This window comes from Balaenoptera borealis (assembly GCF_965194805.1).
Source record: "Balaenoptera borealis genome assembly, chromosome: 16".
In the NCBI taxonomy this organism is placed as follows: domain Eukaryota; kingdom Metazoa; phylum Chordata; class Mammalia; order Artiodactyla; family Balaenopteridae; genus Balaenoptera; species Balaenoptera borealis.
Genome location: NC_138872.1, coordinates 71,549,546 through 71,567,551, shown reverse-complemented (window position 1 = coordinate 71,567,551; position 18,006 = coordinate 71,549,546). Strand labels below are relative to the sequence as shown.

The 18,006-nt window shown below is 49.9% G+C and overlaps 1 protein-coding gene across 5 annotated transcripts in view; it reads left to right on the top strand.

Annotated features, from left to right (window-relative positions):
- GSG1L (GSG1 like) overlaps positions 1-18,006 on the top strand; it is a 213,771-nt gene that overhangs the window by 130,474 nt on the left and 65,291 nt on the right. For 4 of the 5 annotated variants that reach the window (XM_082359685.1, XM_082359681.1, XM_082359683.1 and 1 more), the window contains exon 3: positions 5,167-5,319. The exons of the other annotated variant lie outside the window; for it this stretch is intronic. In XM_082359685.1, the coding sequence (XP_082215811.1) occupies positions 5,167-5,319 (153 nt within the window). The remainder of the gene's footprint in view (positions 1-5,166; positions 5,320-18,006) is intronic. 5 annotated transcript variants of the gene reach the window in all.

The following is an 18,006-nucleotide window of genomic DNA, read 5'->3' as shown; positions in this document are numbered from 1 at the left end:
TGAAAGGGGAGGGGGTGTGGTTTGTCGTTGCAAACTTCTTGGTAGGGGAATCCTTTGTTCTTGCAACTGTCCAGCTAGGTCAGGTCAGATGTTCCTGTAAACCTCCAACAAGACAAATGTTCTTCTCTGTTCTGCAACTTTTTATCTCTACATGAATGGATAAGTGTTACACCTATAAAGGTCAGAACCTTGAGAATGGGCCATCCTGTGTATTTCAGGCTATAGGCGATATTCTTAACTTGTAGCAAAAGCAATAGAGTATAAAGGTTAAAGGAAAAGAAACCAATCCAGTATGGAGTCAGATTTGTTCTTCCCTATTACAGTGGGAAACACACATATAATTTGTACTTATTCATCAGCTCACATCAGGCATTGGTTGAGGGCTGCTGCAGAGGTGCAGGGCAGGCTGGTGTCAATCTCCCAGCAGGTGGGGAGTAGGCTCTGGTGACCAGGGCAACCCCTGGGGCAGAGAGGTGCTGGCAGGTGGCAGGTGCATTGAAGTGCTGTCGGCAGGGATGGGTGGGACACCCACAGTGTCACTACACCTTCACAGCCCCTCCCCACCCCTCCCCTTGAGTATTAATGTTCCTGTGGATTCTACTTCTTACCCTTTTCTCTTTTGCTCTAAATGCTTTTTTGGGGCATCCATCTCTTTAAGAATCACAGCAAACATTTAGTGAGTGCCCATGTCTTGCCACTGTCCCCACATCCCTGTCTGAGCTCCAGCTGCCTCCTGCACATCCCCACTGGAGGTCCTGCAGCTGCTGCAGACTCTGCACATGTAGGAGTGGCCTCACCACTTTCCTGCCTTAGCACCATTCTCACTGAGGAACGATGACTGTCTGCTCAGACGCCTGCGCTGGAGACATGGCCCCACTCTGGACTCCTCCTTCTCCTTTGCCATCGCATTCATGGGTCAGCAGGCCACTGAGCCCACCCCTCTGGAGTCATCAAGCTCCCCACTTGTCCTCACCCCCCATCATTGCCACGGCCCAGGCCACCACCATCTCTTCATGGAGCGCGGCCCAAACCTCCAGCGGGTCTTCCAGCCAGCCCCCTTCCAGAGCAAGCCTCCCTGCATGTCTTTCCCTTGCTAAGCCCTTTAGGACTGCACCTGCCTCTGCAGCATGGGTCAAACCCATCTTTTCCAGCCTGGTTCCCAGTGTTACCAACCGGGGTTCTTGGCCTCCTTAATCAATAGAAATTGATAAGAGGCCAGACAAGAAATTCAGGCAAGGCTTTACCGGGATCCCTGCTACAGCAAGAGGGAGCGTAAACAAGCAACAGTTAGTTTCCCTTGCTCGCTGGCTCCCGGAGTGGGGGTGGGGTGGGGGTGGGGTGGGGGTGGGGCCAGCTGGTTCCTTATATGGGGTGAGGGTAGGGGCGGGTCCAGGGGTTGGGCCAGAGGCGTGGCTTAGGTGGTCTGCCCACCCCCTTGGTGGTGCTGTGTGCAGGGGCATGCGCAGTACTGTGCTTTGGCTCCTGGCTCTTCAGAAGTAGCAGTTGGGGTTTTTGTCTTTTCGTATCTTGTTGTCCATAATCATAATTTGCCCCAACTGCCAATGCGCACAATTATTTTTAGTCCTTTATAGTTTCTTTGTGTTTTGTTGCTCGAAGAGACTTTGTCCAGGTACGAGCATTGCAGCAAAGCGTCCCAGGTCCCAGCCTGAGTCACCAGCATCCTCAAGACCCATCTGCTCTTCCCTGCGACCTCCTTCCCCACCACACCTGGTGGCCAGCTGGGCTCAGGATCACTGAGAACCCCCTCCCCCACCATAATCCCACTCCGTGGCCATCGTCTTGCAAGAATTCTGATGCAGAAATTCTTTGGGATGCTGGAGTGCATGTAGATGAGAGCCATCGCCAGGGAACCCAACTCCCCCGATATGACTTCAAAGTGGCCATTCTATCCTGATAGGTTACAACCTCCCTACCCATGATGGTTTCTGGAGTCAGAGAGGCCTGAGTTTGAACCCAGATTGACTATATCACTCACTGTCCAGCTGTGTAGACCAGTGGTTTAATCCCTCCGAACCTCAGTTTGCCCATCTGTGATATGGGTGCTGCATTGCTGCCTTGCAAAGCTGTCAGGAAGATTGAGGGAGATCATGCATGTGAATGCTGGTGTTTGAGGCCAGAGTCCCTAGAAACAGACTCTGGGCTGAGGATCCATGTGCAAGTCATTTATAAAGGAAATGCCCCGGAGGAGAATGGTAAGGGAATTGGGGGGAGCAGAATGGGGAAGGGAGGAAGGCAAGTGAGGGGGTGATGTCAGGCCAGGGCCCAGAGAGGGCAGCTTCAGTTTTGGCCCCGAGGGAGCTTTGCAGTGTAGGTCACCACCCAGGGTGGTCTCCACCAGAGCCATGGGGCAGGACTACCCCAGTCGGCCACTGGTTGACGACAGAACAGAGAGGAAAATATAAGCTTCCAGGCACTTTCTGAATGAATATGGGCAAGATGTAGTCCAGTTTCCCAAAGACAATCCTGCAAAGACAGAAACACTAAAAAGAGGTGCAAGGACATTGGGTAGAACATTAACATTGTCCAGTATGACTTGGCACGTGATAAACGCCTAATATCCCTTGGCCCTTACTGTGACATTGTTGCTGCTATTAGCATAACCTCAGCAACAATTCCGCTTCTTACTATAGTTATTAATTTCCTTGGCTGGGGTGGGCTGTAACTTGCAGACAGATGCTGTGAGCCTAGTTGTTGCAAATTCACCCTGGTGAGGCTCCGCCCACCCGCAGGGCAACAGCAGCTGGAGGTGAAGGCTGCTGGGAGGGAGAGCAGGCCTCCCCGAGGGCAGCCGCCCCCCTGCATGGCCCAGCTCACCCTGCACCTCCTGCCTTCCTCCTCGCTGCCCGGTGGGCCTGGGGCCAGCGAAGGGCCTCAGAGGCTGCGAGTGTACGGTGCCAGGGGATGTTTTAACAACATGCAGGCTGCCAAGAGCACATTATTCTCTCACAGAAATCCAAGGGATTGCCCAGGAGAAGCGATATTCCTGTAGCAAAAAAAAAGAAAAGAAAAGAAAAAAGTTCTTCAAAGCTCTGAAAGCCCCGTTGCATTAGGAATGATAGTGGGTGTTTGAGAATCTGGATCCTTCATCAGGGAATAGATAGGGGCTCAGACATTGCTGTTTGTTTGCTTCCTTCACTGAATGGTGTATATCGGGTGTCCCTAGGGCACTAAGGTGGAAGGAACAACTTGTGCAAAGGCAGAGAGGTAGGGAAGGACAGCTTCCGAGAAAAGAAAAACTGAAGATCCAGACTGTTGGTTGTAAGAGACAGACGTTCTACCCCAAACCGGCTTAGGCAAAGACAAGGATCTCTTGGTTCATATGATTGAAAGAACAGATGACTGGCAGCTTTAGGCATGGCTGGATCTGGGGACTCAATGTCACAGGACACGGTCTTCCTCCATCTCTTGGTGCCGCCTTCCTTGGCCTTGGCTCTGCCCTCAGGAAGGCCCTTGCTACTTGATGCAGTCACTTCCATCCTTCCATCTTCCCAGCCTCAAACCCAGTGGAAAAAAGGAATTTTCTTTCCCGATAGTTTCAGCAAAAGTCCTGTGCCTGACTCATTGAACTGATTTGGGTCATGTGTCCATCTCCGGCTGGCCAGGCCTGGTCCATCCATAGTCCCTTCTCAAAACCTATGGTTAGTGTGGCTTAGAAGGTAAGTCACATGATGTGCTCCATCTCCTACTCACCACCCTTTTTCTCAGAAATCGTGTCTGCTCCCACAGTGTCATTTCTCCCTCTTGACTGTCTCTAGCCTTGACCTCACTCAAGGACCCCTCGGCTCCATTTCCAGTCCCCACCGTGTTCCTCCCATCCAGCAATGGTAATGATGCACGTGAACTGAGCTCTTCTATATGCTAAGCACAAGCTCATTACGTTGCCGTGTGAATCCTCGCAGCACCACAATACTATGAGATAGGAGCTATTATTATCCCCATTTCATAGGTTAAGAAACTGAGGCATAGAGAGGTTCATTCCTGAACCAATGACTAGAGTCAGAAGGACACGGAGTTCTGATTGGCCAGATACGAGTCATGGAGCCAGGGTGTGAATCTGATGCAACTAAACTGCACAGACTGAGAGAGGAAAGGGGTTCTTCAAATAAAAAGCATGTAGGAAGAAGGAAGAATAATGTAGGATGGGAGTAGAAGATGCCCCCTAAATTAGGTGACAAATGATGGTAACCCAATTTGGGCCAATTTGGGGGAAGAGGGAGCTGTGCTATCTTAGGGAATAAAAAGAAGGTTTGGGTAGCCAAAACACTGGCAGGATGGGGTGCAGCTGGCCTTCAGGAACAGCTGGAACCAGTCGCTCATACTGGCAGAGTGCCTGGGCTCCCATCTGGGACTCTCTTCCTGTCTACTTCAGTGGGTTCCAAGCACAGATTCCTGGAGAAGGGCCTTGACTGGCCAATTCTAGGTCACGTGATCACATTGGATCATTTAGCTGTGCCCAGTGGGGTGGGACCACAGCAGAACATGGCAGCTCCCAAGAGAACCACAAGGTTGAAGCTGTGGGAATAGCAATGGTGGTTTCTAGAAAAAAGTGGAGTAGGGAACAGGGTAAATAAAAACGTAGGTGTACCTTGAGGGCAAGCATGATGTGTGTAAGAGTTGGGATGCTTATAGCTGCAGGTAACAGAGAACATCATACTGGCCAGCTTAGCCACAGGGAAGCCGTCGGGGCTGGTGGTTGCGTGGCCCAATGAGGTCATCTTTCCTGCTCTGCTCAGCAACTAGTGTCAGCTTCATTCTAAGGCAGGTGCTCTCTGGGCCATGAGATGGCTCCCAGTGGCAGTCATGTAACAGATGAGAAGAGAAAGAGAGCCTCCCATCCAGCCACAGGATGGAAGTTCTTCCCTCTGATCTGAATGGACCCGCTTATTGGTCACATGCCTCCCTGGACCAATAACTGTCATCCTGAGAGTGCCACGCTCCGGCTGACTTAGGCTGGGGTTCCTGAGCCAGTCCTGGTGAGGAGGATGGCTGGCCAGGATCGCCTTACCTAATCAGGACCCACGCTAGAACCGAGGTCTTCTCTAAAACGACTTGATCCCCCAACCCAAGGGCGTGGGGTGGAACGAACCCAGGGAGAGTCCGCCCTGTGTGTCCCCGTCTCACGACCTCCCTGCCTCCTCCGTGCAGGGGTCCTGTGGCTGTCGGTCGTCTCCGAGGTGCTCTACATCCTCCTGCTGGTGGTTGGTTTCAGCCTCATGTGTCTCGAGCTCTTCCACTCCAGCAATGTCATCGACGGGCTCAAGCTCAATGCCTTTGCGGCCGTCTTCACGGTGCTCTCAGGTAAGGCAGAGGGCCTCGGGCAGTGGGGCAAGAACACACCGGAACCAACCCTGTGCCCAGAGCAGAGGGGAATGCGGGAGCTGGAGCCACCCTCGGGCTAAGTCCTGATTGGTCCACCTAGGTGACCGTGGGCCAATCACTTCTCTTCTCTGAAGCTCAGTGTTACAATTTGTAAAGTAGGATTTGTCTGCCTCCCTATTCTCTGATTCAGCATGTGTTTACTGAGTGTCTCGTGTGCCAGGTCATGTGTTTAATAAGTATGGGGTTATAGTAATGAACGGAAACAGACAATTCCAGTGCTTCATGGAGCTTAACACATGTGGGAGAGAGAGATGGGTTTGCTGGAGATGTATTCAGGAGATGAACGCCACATGGCGGGTGATGGATTGGATTTGTGGCACGAGGGAAAGGGAGATGGTCATGAAAATGGGCGGACGGTGGTGTCTTTCACAGGGATATGAAAGGGCAGCCTGCTGGGGGTGGTGGGCACATCACTCATCTGCTTTATCTTATTTGCCCTTGAGACCTCCATGGGGAGATGGCCAGCAGGAAGCTGGATGAACAAACACATTTGGAATCTCAGTGGTGAGGGTGGGGTGAACAGAGATTGTGGACAAAGGCCAAGGATTTTGAGGGTTTTAGGAAAAATTGGATGATCGGTGGCGGCAGCATGACTCAGGGAGGTGGAGACGGAAGACTCCAAGCAAAGATCATTGGATTAGGTGGCCAGGTGCCCCGAATAGCCTCAGCAGACCCGGGTCATGAGGGGTTAAGCCAGGAGTTTGCCGGAAGGGAGTCAAAGGAGCCTGTAAACCATAACTTCAGGAAGCCTGACAGAGCAGTGGCTTGGCTGTGTACGACATCTGTTCCTAAAAAGCCAAATGTAAACTGAATTTCTATAAATCTAATATTATTCTTCATGCACTGGAAGAACTCTCTATTTAATGAAACCAAAACGATGAGCCTTTTGGTAAAGGGAAATAATCACCCCCTAATTGAGGTATGTGTATATAACAGAAGGATCTCCCAAAGAATAGAGAGCGGAATTCAAGAAATTATAGCATGCTGCATAGATCAAAACATGCGCATTGTCATTCCCAGGATGTGGGAAATCTAACCAGAATAGTAAAGGGAAGAAAAGAAAAACAGTGATCCTCACAGCACAGTGTCGATTTTGGCCGCCCTCCCCTTCCCCTGTGACCCTGTTTTCAGCTATTCCAGATGGAGAGATGGGTTATTCTTTGTTTGCTGTTATTAAATGCGTTTATTATGCCTGAAATCAGTTTTTTTTTTTTCATATTGTATTCATTTACTCAACCGACACTCACTGAAGGCCTCCTGGGCTCCAGGGTCGGTACTAGGTTTGGGGGAGTCAAAGAAAAAATGACTCAGTCCTGGCCTCCTGAAGTTTGCCATCTTGTAGCGACACAGACTCATCAAACCCTTGTAACGTGGCAAGTTGACCTTCATGAACTGCGTGTGGTGAGCCCTGCAAGGGGGCACCTACTTTTGCCCAGGGGGTGCCGATGGGTGGGGTGGGGCCTGAGGAAGCAATCATTAGAGCTGAGACTTGGAAAAAAACTTTAAGAGTTTGCCTTGATGGACAACTCGGGGAGGGCATTTTGGGTGGAGGGAACAGCATAGGAAAAAGCTTAGTGAGGTGGCATATTCTGGAAACTTCACGTAGTTCAAAATAATGGGAACGTGAAAAGTCAGGCGAGTAGGAGTGTTGAGAGATGAGGCTGGAGAGCTGGGTAGGGGTCTTGGTACTTTGCAATGGTCTGTAGATTTTATCATGCAGGCAATAGGGAGCCATCGAAGAATCCAGAGCAAAGGGTGATGCGGTCAGGTTTGCATTTGGGGATGAGGGTTCAGGGTGCAGCACGGGAGGAGTGGAGCCAGAATGGAGGTGAGGAGGCCGGCCAGGAGGTGAGAAAGGGTGAGGCCCCAACCCCATGCAGTGGCTGTGGGGATAGGAGATGCAGGCACAGTGCCTGCAGACTGATTAGGAGAGGTGGGCGGGAATGAGTGGGTATGGAAAAACCAAGACTCTAGGTCAAAGGTTCCTAGTGTGGAGTCCACAGAATTCAGGGAGTCCATGAACCTGGATGGGGGAGAAGTTACATCTTTATTTCTCTAACTTGTAACTGACATTCAGAATATCTTTCAAATATGAACGGAGGTAATGCATCACAGTCGTGGGCGGCACCTGTGACGCAGTCACCAGTAGGAACCACGTTTTTCATATGCACATATCTTGAAATGCACTCCTTCAAAAGGGCAGTACTTCTGAGAGCTTCCGCTGAATCTTATCTAACATGCTAATGAAGAGGCACGTACATTACTATACAACACATTTGTTTGAATATTTTGCTAATTGTATTTCAGTATAACTGGTTTCTTCTATAATCCTTTTATTTTATTTTATGGAGCTGAAAACATTATTCTGGGGAGGGGCCCCTAGGTCCAGATGGCCAGACCCCTGATCTGGGCTGGCATTTGGCCAGGATGGGATGGTACCACCAAGATGGGGAAGGTGGGGAAAGAGCAGGTGGGGTAGATGATGGGTCCCTTTCGAACAAGTCGGGTGTGCGGTGCTGCGGGGTGTCCAGGCTCCTCTCCTTGTCAGTGGTTTCATCTCTCCCTTTCTTTCTCTCTACCAAGCATCAAAGAATCCCCTCCATTATCCCAAGCATCCAGCCCTCCCCTCAACCTGCTTCCTCCTGTCACAAAACAAAAGCTAGTGGCCAGCCCAAGGCAGCTGTCTCTGGTTCTTCAAGCCTCTCTCGTGGGGAAGCGGGTAGGGCGTTCATTCCCCCTACCTCAAAGGGCTTATCAAAGTTTTCACCCCTCAAAAAACCCCAGTTTCCTTCTAGCGGGGAGTCCCACTGCTAAAGAAAATAAGATCATCTCCGTAATTTCAGGCAGATAAACAATGCATGGCTCAGGGAGGTTAACTGACTTGCCCAAGGTCACACAGCTGGTCAGTTGTGGAGCTGGGATTAAACCCGGCTCCTGCTGGCTTCAAAGCCCTCTGCTGTTTTCTCAGGATCGTACTGCAGGAGTGACCGGGCGGGCAGGGAGGGAGAAGACTTTTAAGTCCTCAGAAAACAGTAACTGAGAAGGATGTAGCAGCCAGATGATGTGATAAGCAAGTGGTGGAGAGAAAGGATTCTGTATTCGTGCCTGGGAGAAACATGAGACCAGGAGAGAGCCAAGCCCCTGACTTGCCTGGCCTGGAGGAACCAGGAAGCTGGCCTTTCAGGAGCCACTTGAGAACAAGGCAGCTGGGGGTGGGGGAGCAGCTGGGGAGGGTGTGTTTGGGGAGGGTGAGAAGCTTGGAGGAGGTGGGTGGGCTTCTGGTTTGTTGCTGTGGGAGGGGAAGGAGTGGGCGAGCAGGGTGGGGGAGAGCCCATCGACTGAGTCCATGTGGGGAGAGGGCTGGGCTCTGCTGCTGCCAGGGCTGTGATGCTGCCGGACCAGCTCACACCGAGGGGTCCTCAGCCCAAGGTCAACGCCTTCTAGGGTAGCGGAGAAAGCAGAGGCAGGGCAGCCCCTACGGGAGCCAATTATTATAATTAATTATTATAATGAGCCAGTGGGTTAGGATTAATCGTAATTGCCAACACGGACTGAGATGCCATGCTGCACCAGCACTGGGCTGAGCCTGCTGCACGTGTTAATATCTTTATTCCTCAGTGTGCTTGTGGGAGGGACATTACGTCCATTCCACAGATGGGAAAACTGACTCGCCGGCAGTCACATAGCTAGCCAGTGGTTGAACCCAGAGCCTGCCACATGGAGTGCTTTGAGCAGGGCTTGGCCCCCAGGGCTTCAGGTTGTCACTGTTGTTATTATTATTCCTAGTTGTCCCTGAATAAACTGAAGGGCAGATCAGGGCCCCAGGGACCAGCCCCGTCACAGTGAGGCTGGGGTGAGGGATTTGGACTCTACAGCCGAGGGAGAAGGGGTGGTGGGGCAGGGCCAGCAGGGCTATGTTCCCAATTCTGGCAGGAGGGTGGTTGTACACGTTGTTGGTCCTCTGGTCCAGAGCCTAGAGCTCCCGGTGCTTCTAGGGACCCACAAAGTGCTTTAATTTTGACTGCTTTTAAAATCAGAAGAAAAACATAGAATATTAATGAAGGCATAAGAATGAACCTAGACTGGACTGGTGTTTTTTATACCACTGCCATCATAAAATGTAATTTTTAATATTTCTTTTATGGAGGAACGGGCCCATGAAGTCAAAAGTGCCTGGGGCCCTTGAAAGTCATAATGTGGTCCTGCGCTGGGCCACGGCTTTTCTCCGTCCCTCAGGCCTGAGCAAGACTAATTCCAGACGGGGGTGCGGCTCCAGCTGCCAGGGTCCCCCCCGCCCACCCTGTCCTGTGGCTTTAGCAGAGGTGCTGGAGAAGATGGGGCTCCCTGTGCCACTGTCTCTTCCCCCAGCGGCCAGGGTCGTGTATCTTGGAGGGGATGTGAAAGCAGGCTGGAAGATGTCTGTTCTTCCCCAGTTTCTCCGAAAAATGAGGCTGATCTACTTAGGAAGAAAAGAAGGTCATTTGGAGAACTCCTGAATGGTCAGGCTTAACACAGGTGGGCTTTTAGTAAAAACTGCACTGGAATGAAGAGGAGAACGTCTGTTTCCAGGAAGAAATCAGACCTCATGGAGAAGTCAGCAAGAGTCTATTTTGTTAGGTATCGAGAAAAGGAAATTTTGCGATAAAACGAAAAATGACCAAGGATGAGGTAGCTCTTTGAATCCGGGAAACTAGAACCTTATCTTTTATGTAATCTTGGCATATTTGGCTTCATCATAAAGCGTATATTTCACTGCACAGTACACCGCTCTTAATCTTGTATTTAATTTCTTAACCTTGTATACATAATGTGTGATTTGAAAATTTTTATTTTAATTTTCTTTTTTAAAAATACAGAATATCTTAAACTTGAAAGGCAATTGAATGGAGTATGATGGGACTGGAGATGTTTTGATGCTTTTGTGACCAAAAAATACAGGGCTAGTGGAAACTTAGGTTAGGAATTCAAATTAGAATCTTGTATGTTTTTCTTTGAAGGAATTCTAATCTCATGCATTCAGAATGACTTCTAAGAATGCTGATTGAGAAGCATTAAAGTCTTAACCATTACATACACTTTAAAAAAATTTCAGGGGCTATTTTCAAGGTGAGGTAGGAGTTGAAGGGCAAGCCTGCGAGGTGGACACCTACCCGTGGGTTTTGGATAGACCTTTGGGGATCCGGAGGCCTGGGGCCTGAGGGACAAAGCAGGCAAACCCCACTGCGCTGCAGACACCCGTGGGACCACCAGAATCCTCAGGAACCAAGCTGTGAGGCATGCAAAGTGCTACCTGCTCCTCTGGACCCACCTCCAGCCCCATGAGCCATGAAGCCTGTGAGTTCCAGGAAGGCAATTTTATAGAGCCATTGGCCCTACGACCTGGTCTGAGGCTGCCTTCTGTGAGCGAATGTAAGCTGGTTAACCCATCGGGTTTGCCTTTCACTGGCTGCCAGGAAGCTTAGATCTGTTTGTTTTATGTTCAGTCATAGCAGCTTCCACCAAGTGAGGTTGCCTGTGGTCTTGAATTCCAACCCAGTCCACCCTTCACTTCATTCCTTGGCTCTTCCTTAGAGCTTACTCTTGGTGTGATGATCTGTAACTTCCTACTGTAAACTGCCATTGTATTTTAGGGTGAGTTTCCTGAGACACTAATTCCACTAGCTACCCTGCCACCTTGGGCCTGTGCTAAAAAGAATCTCCTGCCCATAGCTGCCTCTGTTCAGTTCTTCTGCCCTGGCCAAACCGGGTCTCTTGCTCATAACTGAGAGAGCAAGTACTTCTGTGTATTTTTGTGTCTAAAAGTGCAGAGGGTCTAAATCAGAGAAATGAGTTTTTCAATATCATTAAAAGATCCTTGGGCTTCCCTGGTGGCGCAGTGGTTGAGAATCTGCCTGCCAATTCAGGGGACACGGGTTCGCGCCCTGGTCTGGGAAGATCCCACATGCCGCGGAGCAACTGGGCCCGTGAGCCACAATTACTGAGCCTGCGCGTCTGGAGCCTGTGCTCCGCAACAAGAGAGGCCGCGATAGTGAGAGGCCCGCACACCGCGATGAAGAGTGGCCCCCGCTTGCCACAACTGGAGAAAGCCCTCGCACAGAAACGAAGACCCAACACAACCAAAAAAAAAACAAAAAAGATTCTTTTGCTTGCAAGTGACAAGAACCCAATCAAATTAGCTAAAGGAAGAAGTTGGGGGTGGGGGGCCGTGATTGAACTCTATTGATTCATGTAATTGAAAAGTACAGGGTGGTTATGCTTCAGGCATGGCTGCATCCAGACGATCATGTCATCAGGAATCTAGCTGTATCTCCAAACTCTGACTTCTTTTAGCTTCTGCCTCAGTCAGGCCCATCCATGTGGAGAGTGGATAGTCACAAGCAGCTCCAGCCTTACATAAGATTCCAGAGGCAGGGCTTCCCTGGTGGCGCAGTGGTTGAGAGTCTGCCTGCCAATGCTGGGAACACGGGTTCAAGCCCTGGTCTGGGAAGATCCCACGTGCTGCGGAGCAACTGGGCCCGTGAGCCACAATTACTGAGCCTGCGCGTCTGGAGCCTGTGCTCCGCAACAAGAGAGGCCGCGATAGTGAGAAGCCCGTGCACCGCGATGAAGAGTGGCCCCCACTCGCCGCAACTGGAGAAAGCCCTCGCACAGACACGAAGACCCAACACAGCCATAAATAAATAAAAATAAATAAATTTAAAAAAGAAAAATTACAAGTTAAAAAAAAAAAAAGATTCCAGAGGCAGAGAGGACTCCTTTCAAGTACCTCCTGCAAAACTCCAAGGAGGACTATGATAAGACCAGCTAGGTTATAGACTCATTCCTGAGCCAGTCACCACGCCAGAGGATGAAATACTGTGATTAGCCGGGCCTGGGTCTCTAAGCACACCTGTGGTGTGGGCTTAGCCATGGACCAAGCAGGATTACTATGCAATGGTGGACAAGTGGTTGCCCAAAGGCATCGTTGACTGGAAGTCCCAGTGGTTGGGAATTGGTTGGCTTGTCAAGTTGGGAGATTATCAGGAGGTCAGCGGTGGAGCTAAAGGACTCAAGAGCCCCAGGAATGGTAGAGGTCTTCATTTGGGTTCCTCCAAAGCAGACCCTAAGGTGAAGATATGGGTGCAAGTAGTTTACTTGGGAAGTGATCCCAGGAAGTATGGTCGGACAGTGGATTTGTAAGACAAGAAGGCAGGAGGGCCAATAAAGGGAATGTTGGTAGGCGGGTGACCACTGGGGGCAACTGGGTTTCCCTCCTGCTGGGGACCCTCTGAGAGACTGTGTAGGACACCCAAGGGGTGAGAAAGCAGTGGAATTTATTCACCATCTCTCATCCATCACTGGTTTAGGGGGCACTCCTGAGTCAGTAACTCCCCCAGCATTTCTAGCCTTCGCCACCTAAGATGGAAAGTGTTTGAGGAAGGAAGCCACCAACATGCACCGGAGCTGCCAACTAAAGCTGCAGGTGACCTCTGGTGCCGGCCAGTGTGGGTATGGGTGAGGACAAACCAAGGCAAAAAATTAACTTGTGCCCTGCAATACAATTCTGACGCTATTTGCCATCAGATGCCACGGTCCCCAGCAAGACTGCCCCACTGCAGGTGCCACCTGTAAGTTCAGGGGGTCCCCGGGCTACCCTCACCTCTAACCAACTGGCTTCAAATCAGCTTTCTCATGACCCTCTTAAGTTTGATAATTCATTAGGACTACTCACAGAACTCAGCAAAGCACTATACTTATGGTTACAGTATCATCATAAAGGATACAAATCAGGACCAGCCAAAGGAAGAGACACCCAACGAGGTCTGGGAGCTAAACCAAGGACAAGGTGAGGTTTTGTCCTCTAAGGCTAGCCTGGCCTGTGTGATTCTCATACCCTGAATCCAGGTATGCAAGGAACTCTGCATTTCTTTCATTTCTGGAAAAGAACTTCATTTTGATTCTGTGCTCCCATCCTCCTGGGCTGGCAGAAGATTTATTGTCAGAATTTTGAGGGGCTTACTCCCTACTGCCTTTGCCTGGGGCTGTGCTGCAATTGTCTGGTCTTATGCAGTGTCAGACAAAGAGGGGGTGGGGTTTAATCTTTGTCATTATCATCTTCATCATACAGCTTAGTCCCTGATCTGAAACCCTTGGGGCTAGAAGTGTTCCAGAATTTGGAACTTTTCAGATTTGGGCAGGTAATGTAATACATAAACCATCCATTACATAACACCCCAGTAGGGGCTGGGGCAGCACTGTGTAAGCAAACACAGTGAAACCCGTGAATATTCATTCTAGGGGGGATAAATAAAGACGGTCAATAGCCTCACGTCCATTCAGGTCAGGTTTTGGTGCTAAACGAGTTCAGGCCAAGTCAGATTTTGTGGCCAGATGAATTATGAAGAAGCTGTTGGATTTCAGAACTTCTGGGAATTTGAAATTGCAGATAAGAAATTATGGGCTCAATAGCTTCCATTTATTGAGCATTTATTATGCCAGACACTGTTCTAAACATATTCCCTCTGTTGAACCCTACAATGGTAGGTGCTATTATTATTCCCATTTTACAGTTGAGAAAACTGAGGCACAGAGTTAGTACGTGGCAATTCTGGCTTCAGAGCCCATGTGCTTTACTGTTACATGGGTCCATGTAGGTTGCCACTGAGCCTTCTCTAGTGCCCTGTTCACAGGGTCCCTTCCAGTCCCCAGAGCTCTTTGCTTCTAGGGCCAGATGGGAGGTGGGAGAAGGGGGCTGGTGACCTCAGTGCCTGTGGTGTCATCACTCCTGATCAGAGGTCTCAAGTGCAGTGCCTACAGGGACCATGTAGGTGACGTAAGTGAGTCAAGCTGTCCAGATGTAACACAGCAGTGGATGTGGGGATGGCGGCAAACTTGGGAGTGCACGTCCCATCAGCACCCCATTGCTGCCGTGGGGGAAGGTGCACGGCATTCAAGGAAAGTCCAAAGCTGGTTTTTTTATAGGAAAATCTCCTGATTTTTAATTCAAAATGTTTTTTAAACAGCTTTATTGGGATAGAATTTACATATCATAAAGTTCACCCATGTAAAGTGTATAGTTTAAAGGCTTTTAGTAACCGTTGCAGAATCTAATTTTAAAATCTTTTCATCACCCCAGAAAGAAACCCCATACCCGCTAGCAGTCATTCCCTATTTTCCACCAACCCCCACCCCATCTTTAGGCAACCACTGATCTACTTTCTATCTCCATGGATTTGCCAATTCTAGACATTTTATATAAATGGGGTCATACACTATATGGTCTTTTATGACTGGCTTCTTTGACTTAGCGTGATGTTTTCAAGGTTCATCCAAGTTGTAAGATGTATCACCACTGCATTCCGTTTTATTGCCGAATAATATTCCATGGCACAAATACACCCCATCTTATTTCTCTGTTTGTCAGTTGATGGACATGTGTGTTGTTTTCCACTTTTTGGCTAGTACGAATAATGCTGCTGTGAACATTCATGTCCAAGTGTTTGTGTGGACATATGTTCTCCTAGGAGAGGAATTGTTGGGTTACCTAGTAACCCTAGGTTTAACTTTTTAATTCAAAATGTTTTAAAACATTGTATTAGCCAACAAAACATCACTGCAGACCCTCAGCATCCTCTCCCACCCCAGACAAGGACAATCCAACCCTTTTTTTTTTGTTTTTTTTGGGGGGGGCTGTGTTGGGTCTTCGTTGCTGTGCACGGGCTTTCTCTAGTTGTGGCGAGCAGGGGCTACTCTTCGTTGTGGAGCACGAGCTCTAGGCGCGTGGGCTTCAGTAGTTGTGGCTCGCGGGCTCTAGCGCACAGGCTCAGTAGTTGTGGCCCACGGGCTTAGTTGCTCTGTGGCATGTGGGATCTTCCCGGACCAGGGATCGAACCCGTGTCCCCTGCATTGGCAGGTGGATTCTTAACCACTGCGCCACCAAAGAAGTCCCCAACCCTTTTCTTGTCCTAAGGACTAGAAGACAGCTCACTCTTTCTCTCCCTGACTCAGAGGTCCCTGTCCTAATCTCCTCGGTAAATTAAGGCTTCTAAAGATGAAAGCCAGGAGGGAAGGATTTTGCAGATGGGTTTCCCCTCTTTGCTGCAAAACCTCTGGGACGAAGAAGTCCAGAGCCTCTTACCGTTTGAAGCGAAAGGAAAAGGGGGGAAAATACAGGGGAAAAGAGCATGAATTACCATCTAAAAATATTCCGCCACAGCTATTTGCCAAATGGTCATTTTGCATACTTAGCAACTGACCTCAAGTTGATACTCATCAAGTGTACGGCTTTCCGTGTGATAAAGTTCCAGCTCCTTTAGAGTTTTAAATATAGAAGGCTTTTTTCTCACTTCGCCTCATTGGACATTTTAGGGGATTTTTTTTTACAAAGTCTGTTTTTGTCATTTCTAGTTGGTATTTGTCAAATGTTACTTTTGTAAACAAAATCTAAACTCCATCCCAAGACCACAAAATGTGGCCTTTGCCATCCTCTCTAACTTCATCTCCTACAATCAGCCCCTCCTTGCTGGTCTTCACGCTCTCTGAGCTTGGTCCTGCCCAGGCCCGTGGTCCCCTCCGTGGGGCTGCCTTCCCCGCATGAGCCTGGCTCACTTCCTCCTTCAGCCAGCTGTCACTCAAATGGCATCTCCTTAGGAGCTCTTTCCTTTCCCCCAGTCGTTTCCATCCCCTCCTGCTTGTTTTTCTTTCCTTTTTAAAAATATTTCTTTCTTTATTTCTTTATTTTGGTTGTGCCAGGTCTTAATTGCGGCATGCAGACTTCTTAGTTGCGGCGTGCAGACTTCTTAGTTGCGGCATGCAGACTTCGTAGTTACAGCATGCATGCAGGATTCTTAGTTGCAGCATTTGGACTTCTTAGTTGCGGCATGTGGACTCAGTTGCAGCATGCACGCGGGATCTGGTTCCCCGACCAGGGATCGAACCCTGACCCCCTGCGTTGGGAGCGGGGAGTCTTACCCACTGGACCACCAGGGAAATCCCCTGCTTGTTTTTCTTAATGACACATACTGCTTTCTGAGCATCACCTAAAACATGTTGGGCACTCAATGAATATCTGTTGAATGGATAAGAGAACTTACATACTAATTTGCTTGCTTGTCTGCCACCCCATCTCTGCTCCTCAGACCAGGTTTTCTCAACGGTGGCACACTCTTTGCTGGATTGCTCTTTATTGTGGGGGGAGAGAGGCTGTCCTGTGCGTGGTAGGGTGATGAGGAGCCTCCCTGGCCTCTACCCACCAGATGCCAGAGGTGCCCCACCCAAGTCGTGGCAACCAAAAATGTCTCCAGACGTTGCCAAATGTCCCTTGGGAGGCAAAAAGCACTCCTGCTTGAGAACCACTGCCCTGGACAGTGGGGTCCCTGAGAGCCGCGGCTGTCTTCTTCGCTGCTGTATCCCCAGGGCCTGGCCCTCAGAAAATTCTCCTTGAATGTAGGAGTGCACCGTAGAGGCGACACGCAGGGGCCAGACCCTCACAGTGGGGTTGTTGGCGTTTGAGCTTTGGGGTTTGCAACTCGCCCCAATAGGACAAGCAGGGACTCTGAAACCAGACAGATCAGATCAAACCACAGTTGGGTCCCGTTGAAACTGCGTGGTCTGGCAAGTTACTTACAGCATCCTGTAGCATCTGCACAAGATGGGTTTGAGTGATGAAGTGACATCCCCCAAACCACATGAAGAGCCAGTGCAGCGGGTAGGCACGCAGCACGTTCTCGGTCTTGTTTGTTGAAGAGTTGGGGTGAGAACAGTGACACCGATGGGATCGGGTACAAGGCTCTACACTTCTGCGTAGGCGACCGTGTGTCCAGGTGTGCCCAGGACAGTCCCAGCGGCATTATTAACAGGGCCCCTTTCACTCCCAGAAGCGCCCTGGTTCGGGTGATAAACTGTCTGCTCACCCACTTTTGGGGGCTCTGCTCTTGCCTTATTCTCTGAGTTTCTTCTGAAAAGAATCCACATCTTCCCCTCCTCTTTCCTAAGGCAGAAATCACCCACCCCAGTGCCAGCCCTTTCCGGCTGTCACTCCTTTGAATTGTTCCTTTTCTCCTAGTCCAGTGCTTGGTCTATTTCCGCTCTGTTTCTCTCGGCTTGCTGGAACAATGGGACTTCTTTTTAAAAAAAAAATTTTTTTTTTTGACTCTGAGTTGCTGACTTTCATCTGGGCTTTGTTTTTCTTGTGGTTGTTGACAGCTGGGCAGCAGGGAGGGAGGCCAGGAAGGGTGGGGACTGTTTGGAGCTGGGGGATGGGGCTGTGCCAGCAGCCTCTCGCCGCCGGGTGTAAGTGTTAGTTCCACCCTGGGGCTGACAGACACTTAGATAGAGAAAGACTCTCTTAGCCTTCAAGGATGGGTGGAAAGGTGTGAAAACCCTTGCCGGGGAGGAAGCAGGATGACAGATGCAGAGGCCGGAGGGACACACGGCATCCATCCTTCATTTCTCCTTCCTTCTTCCCTTCCTTCCACAAAGAATCCTAGAGCATTTCCTCTGTACCAGGTACCAGGAAAACAACCAAGCAAGCTGTCTGCCCTCGGGGGCTTGTGTCTAGTGGGGGAAGCAGTGAACTAGTGAGCAGCTGGGACTGTGATATGAAGAGACGGTCCCAAGGCTAGAGAC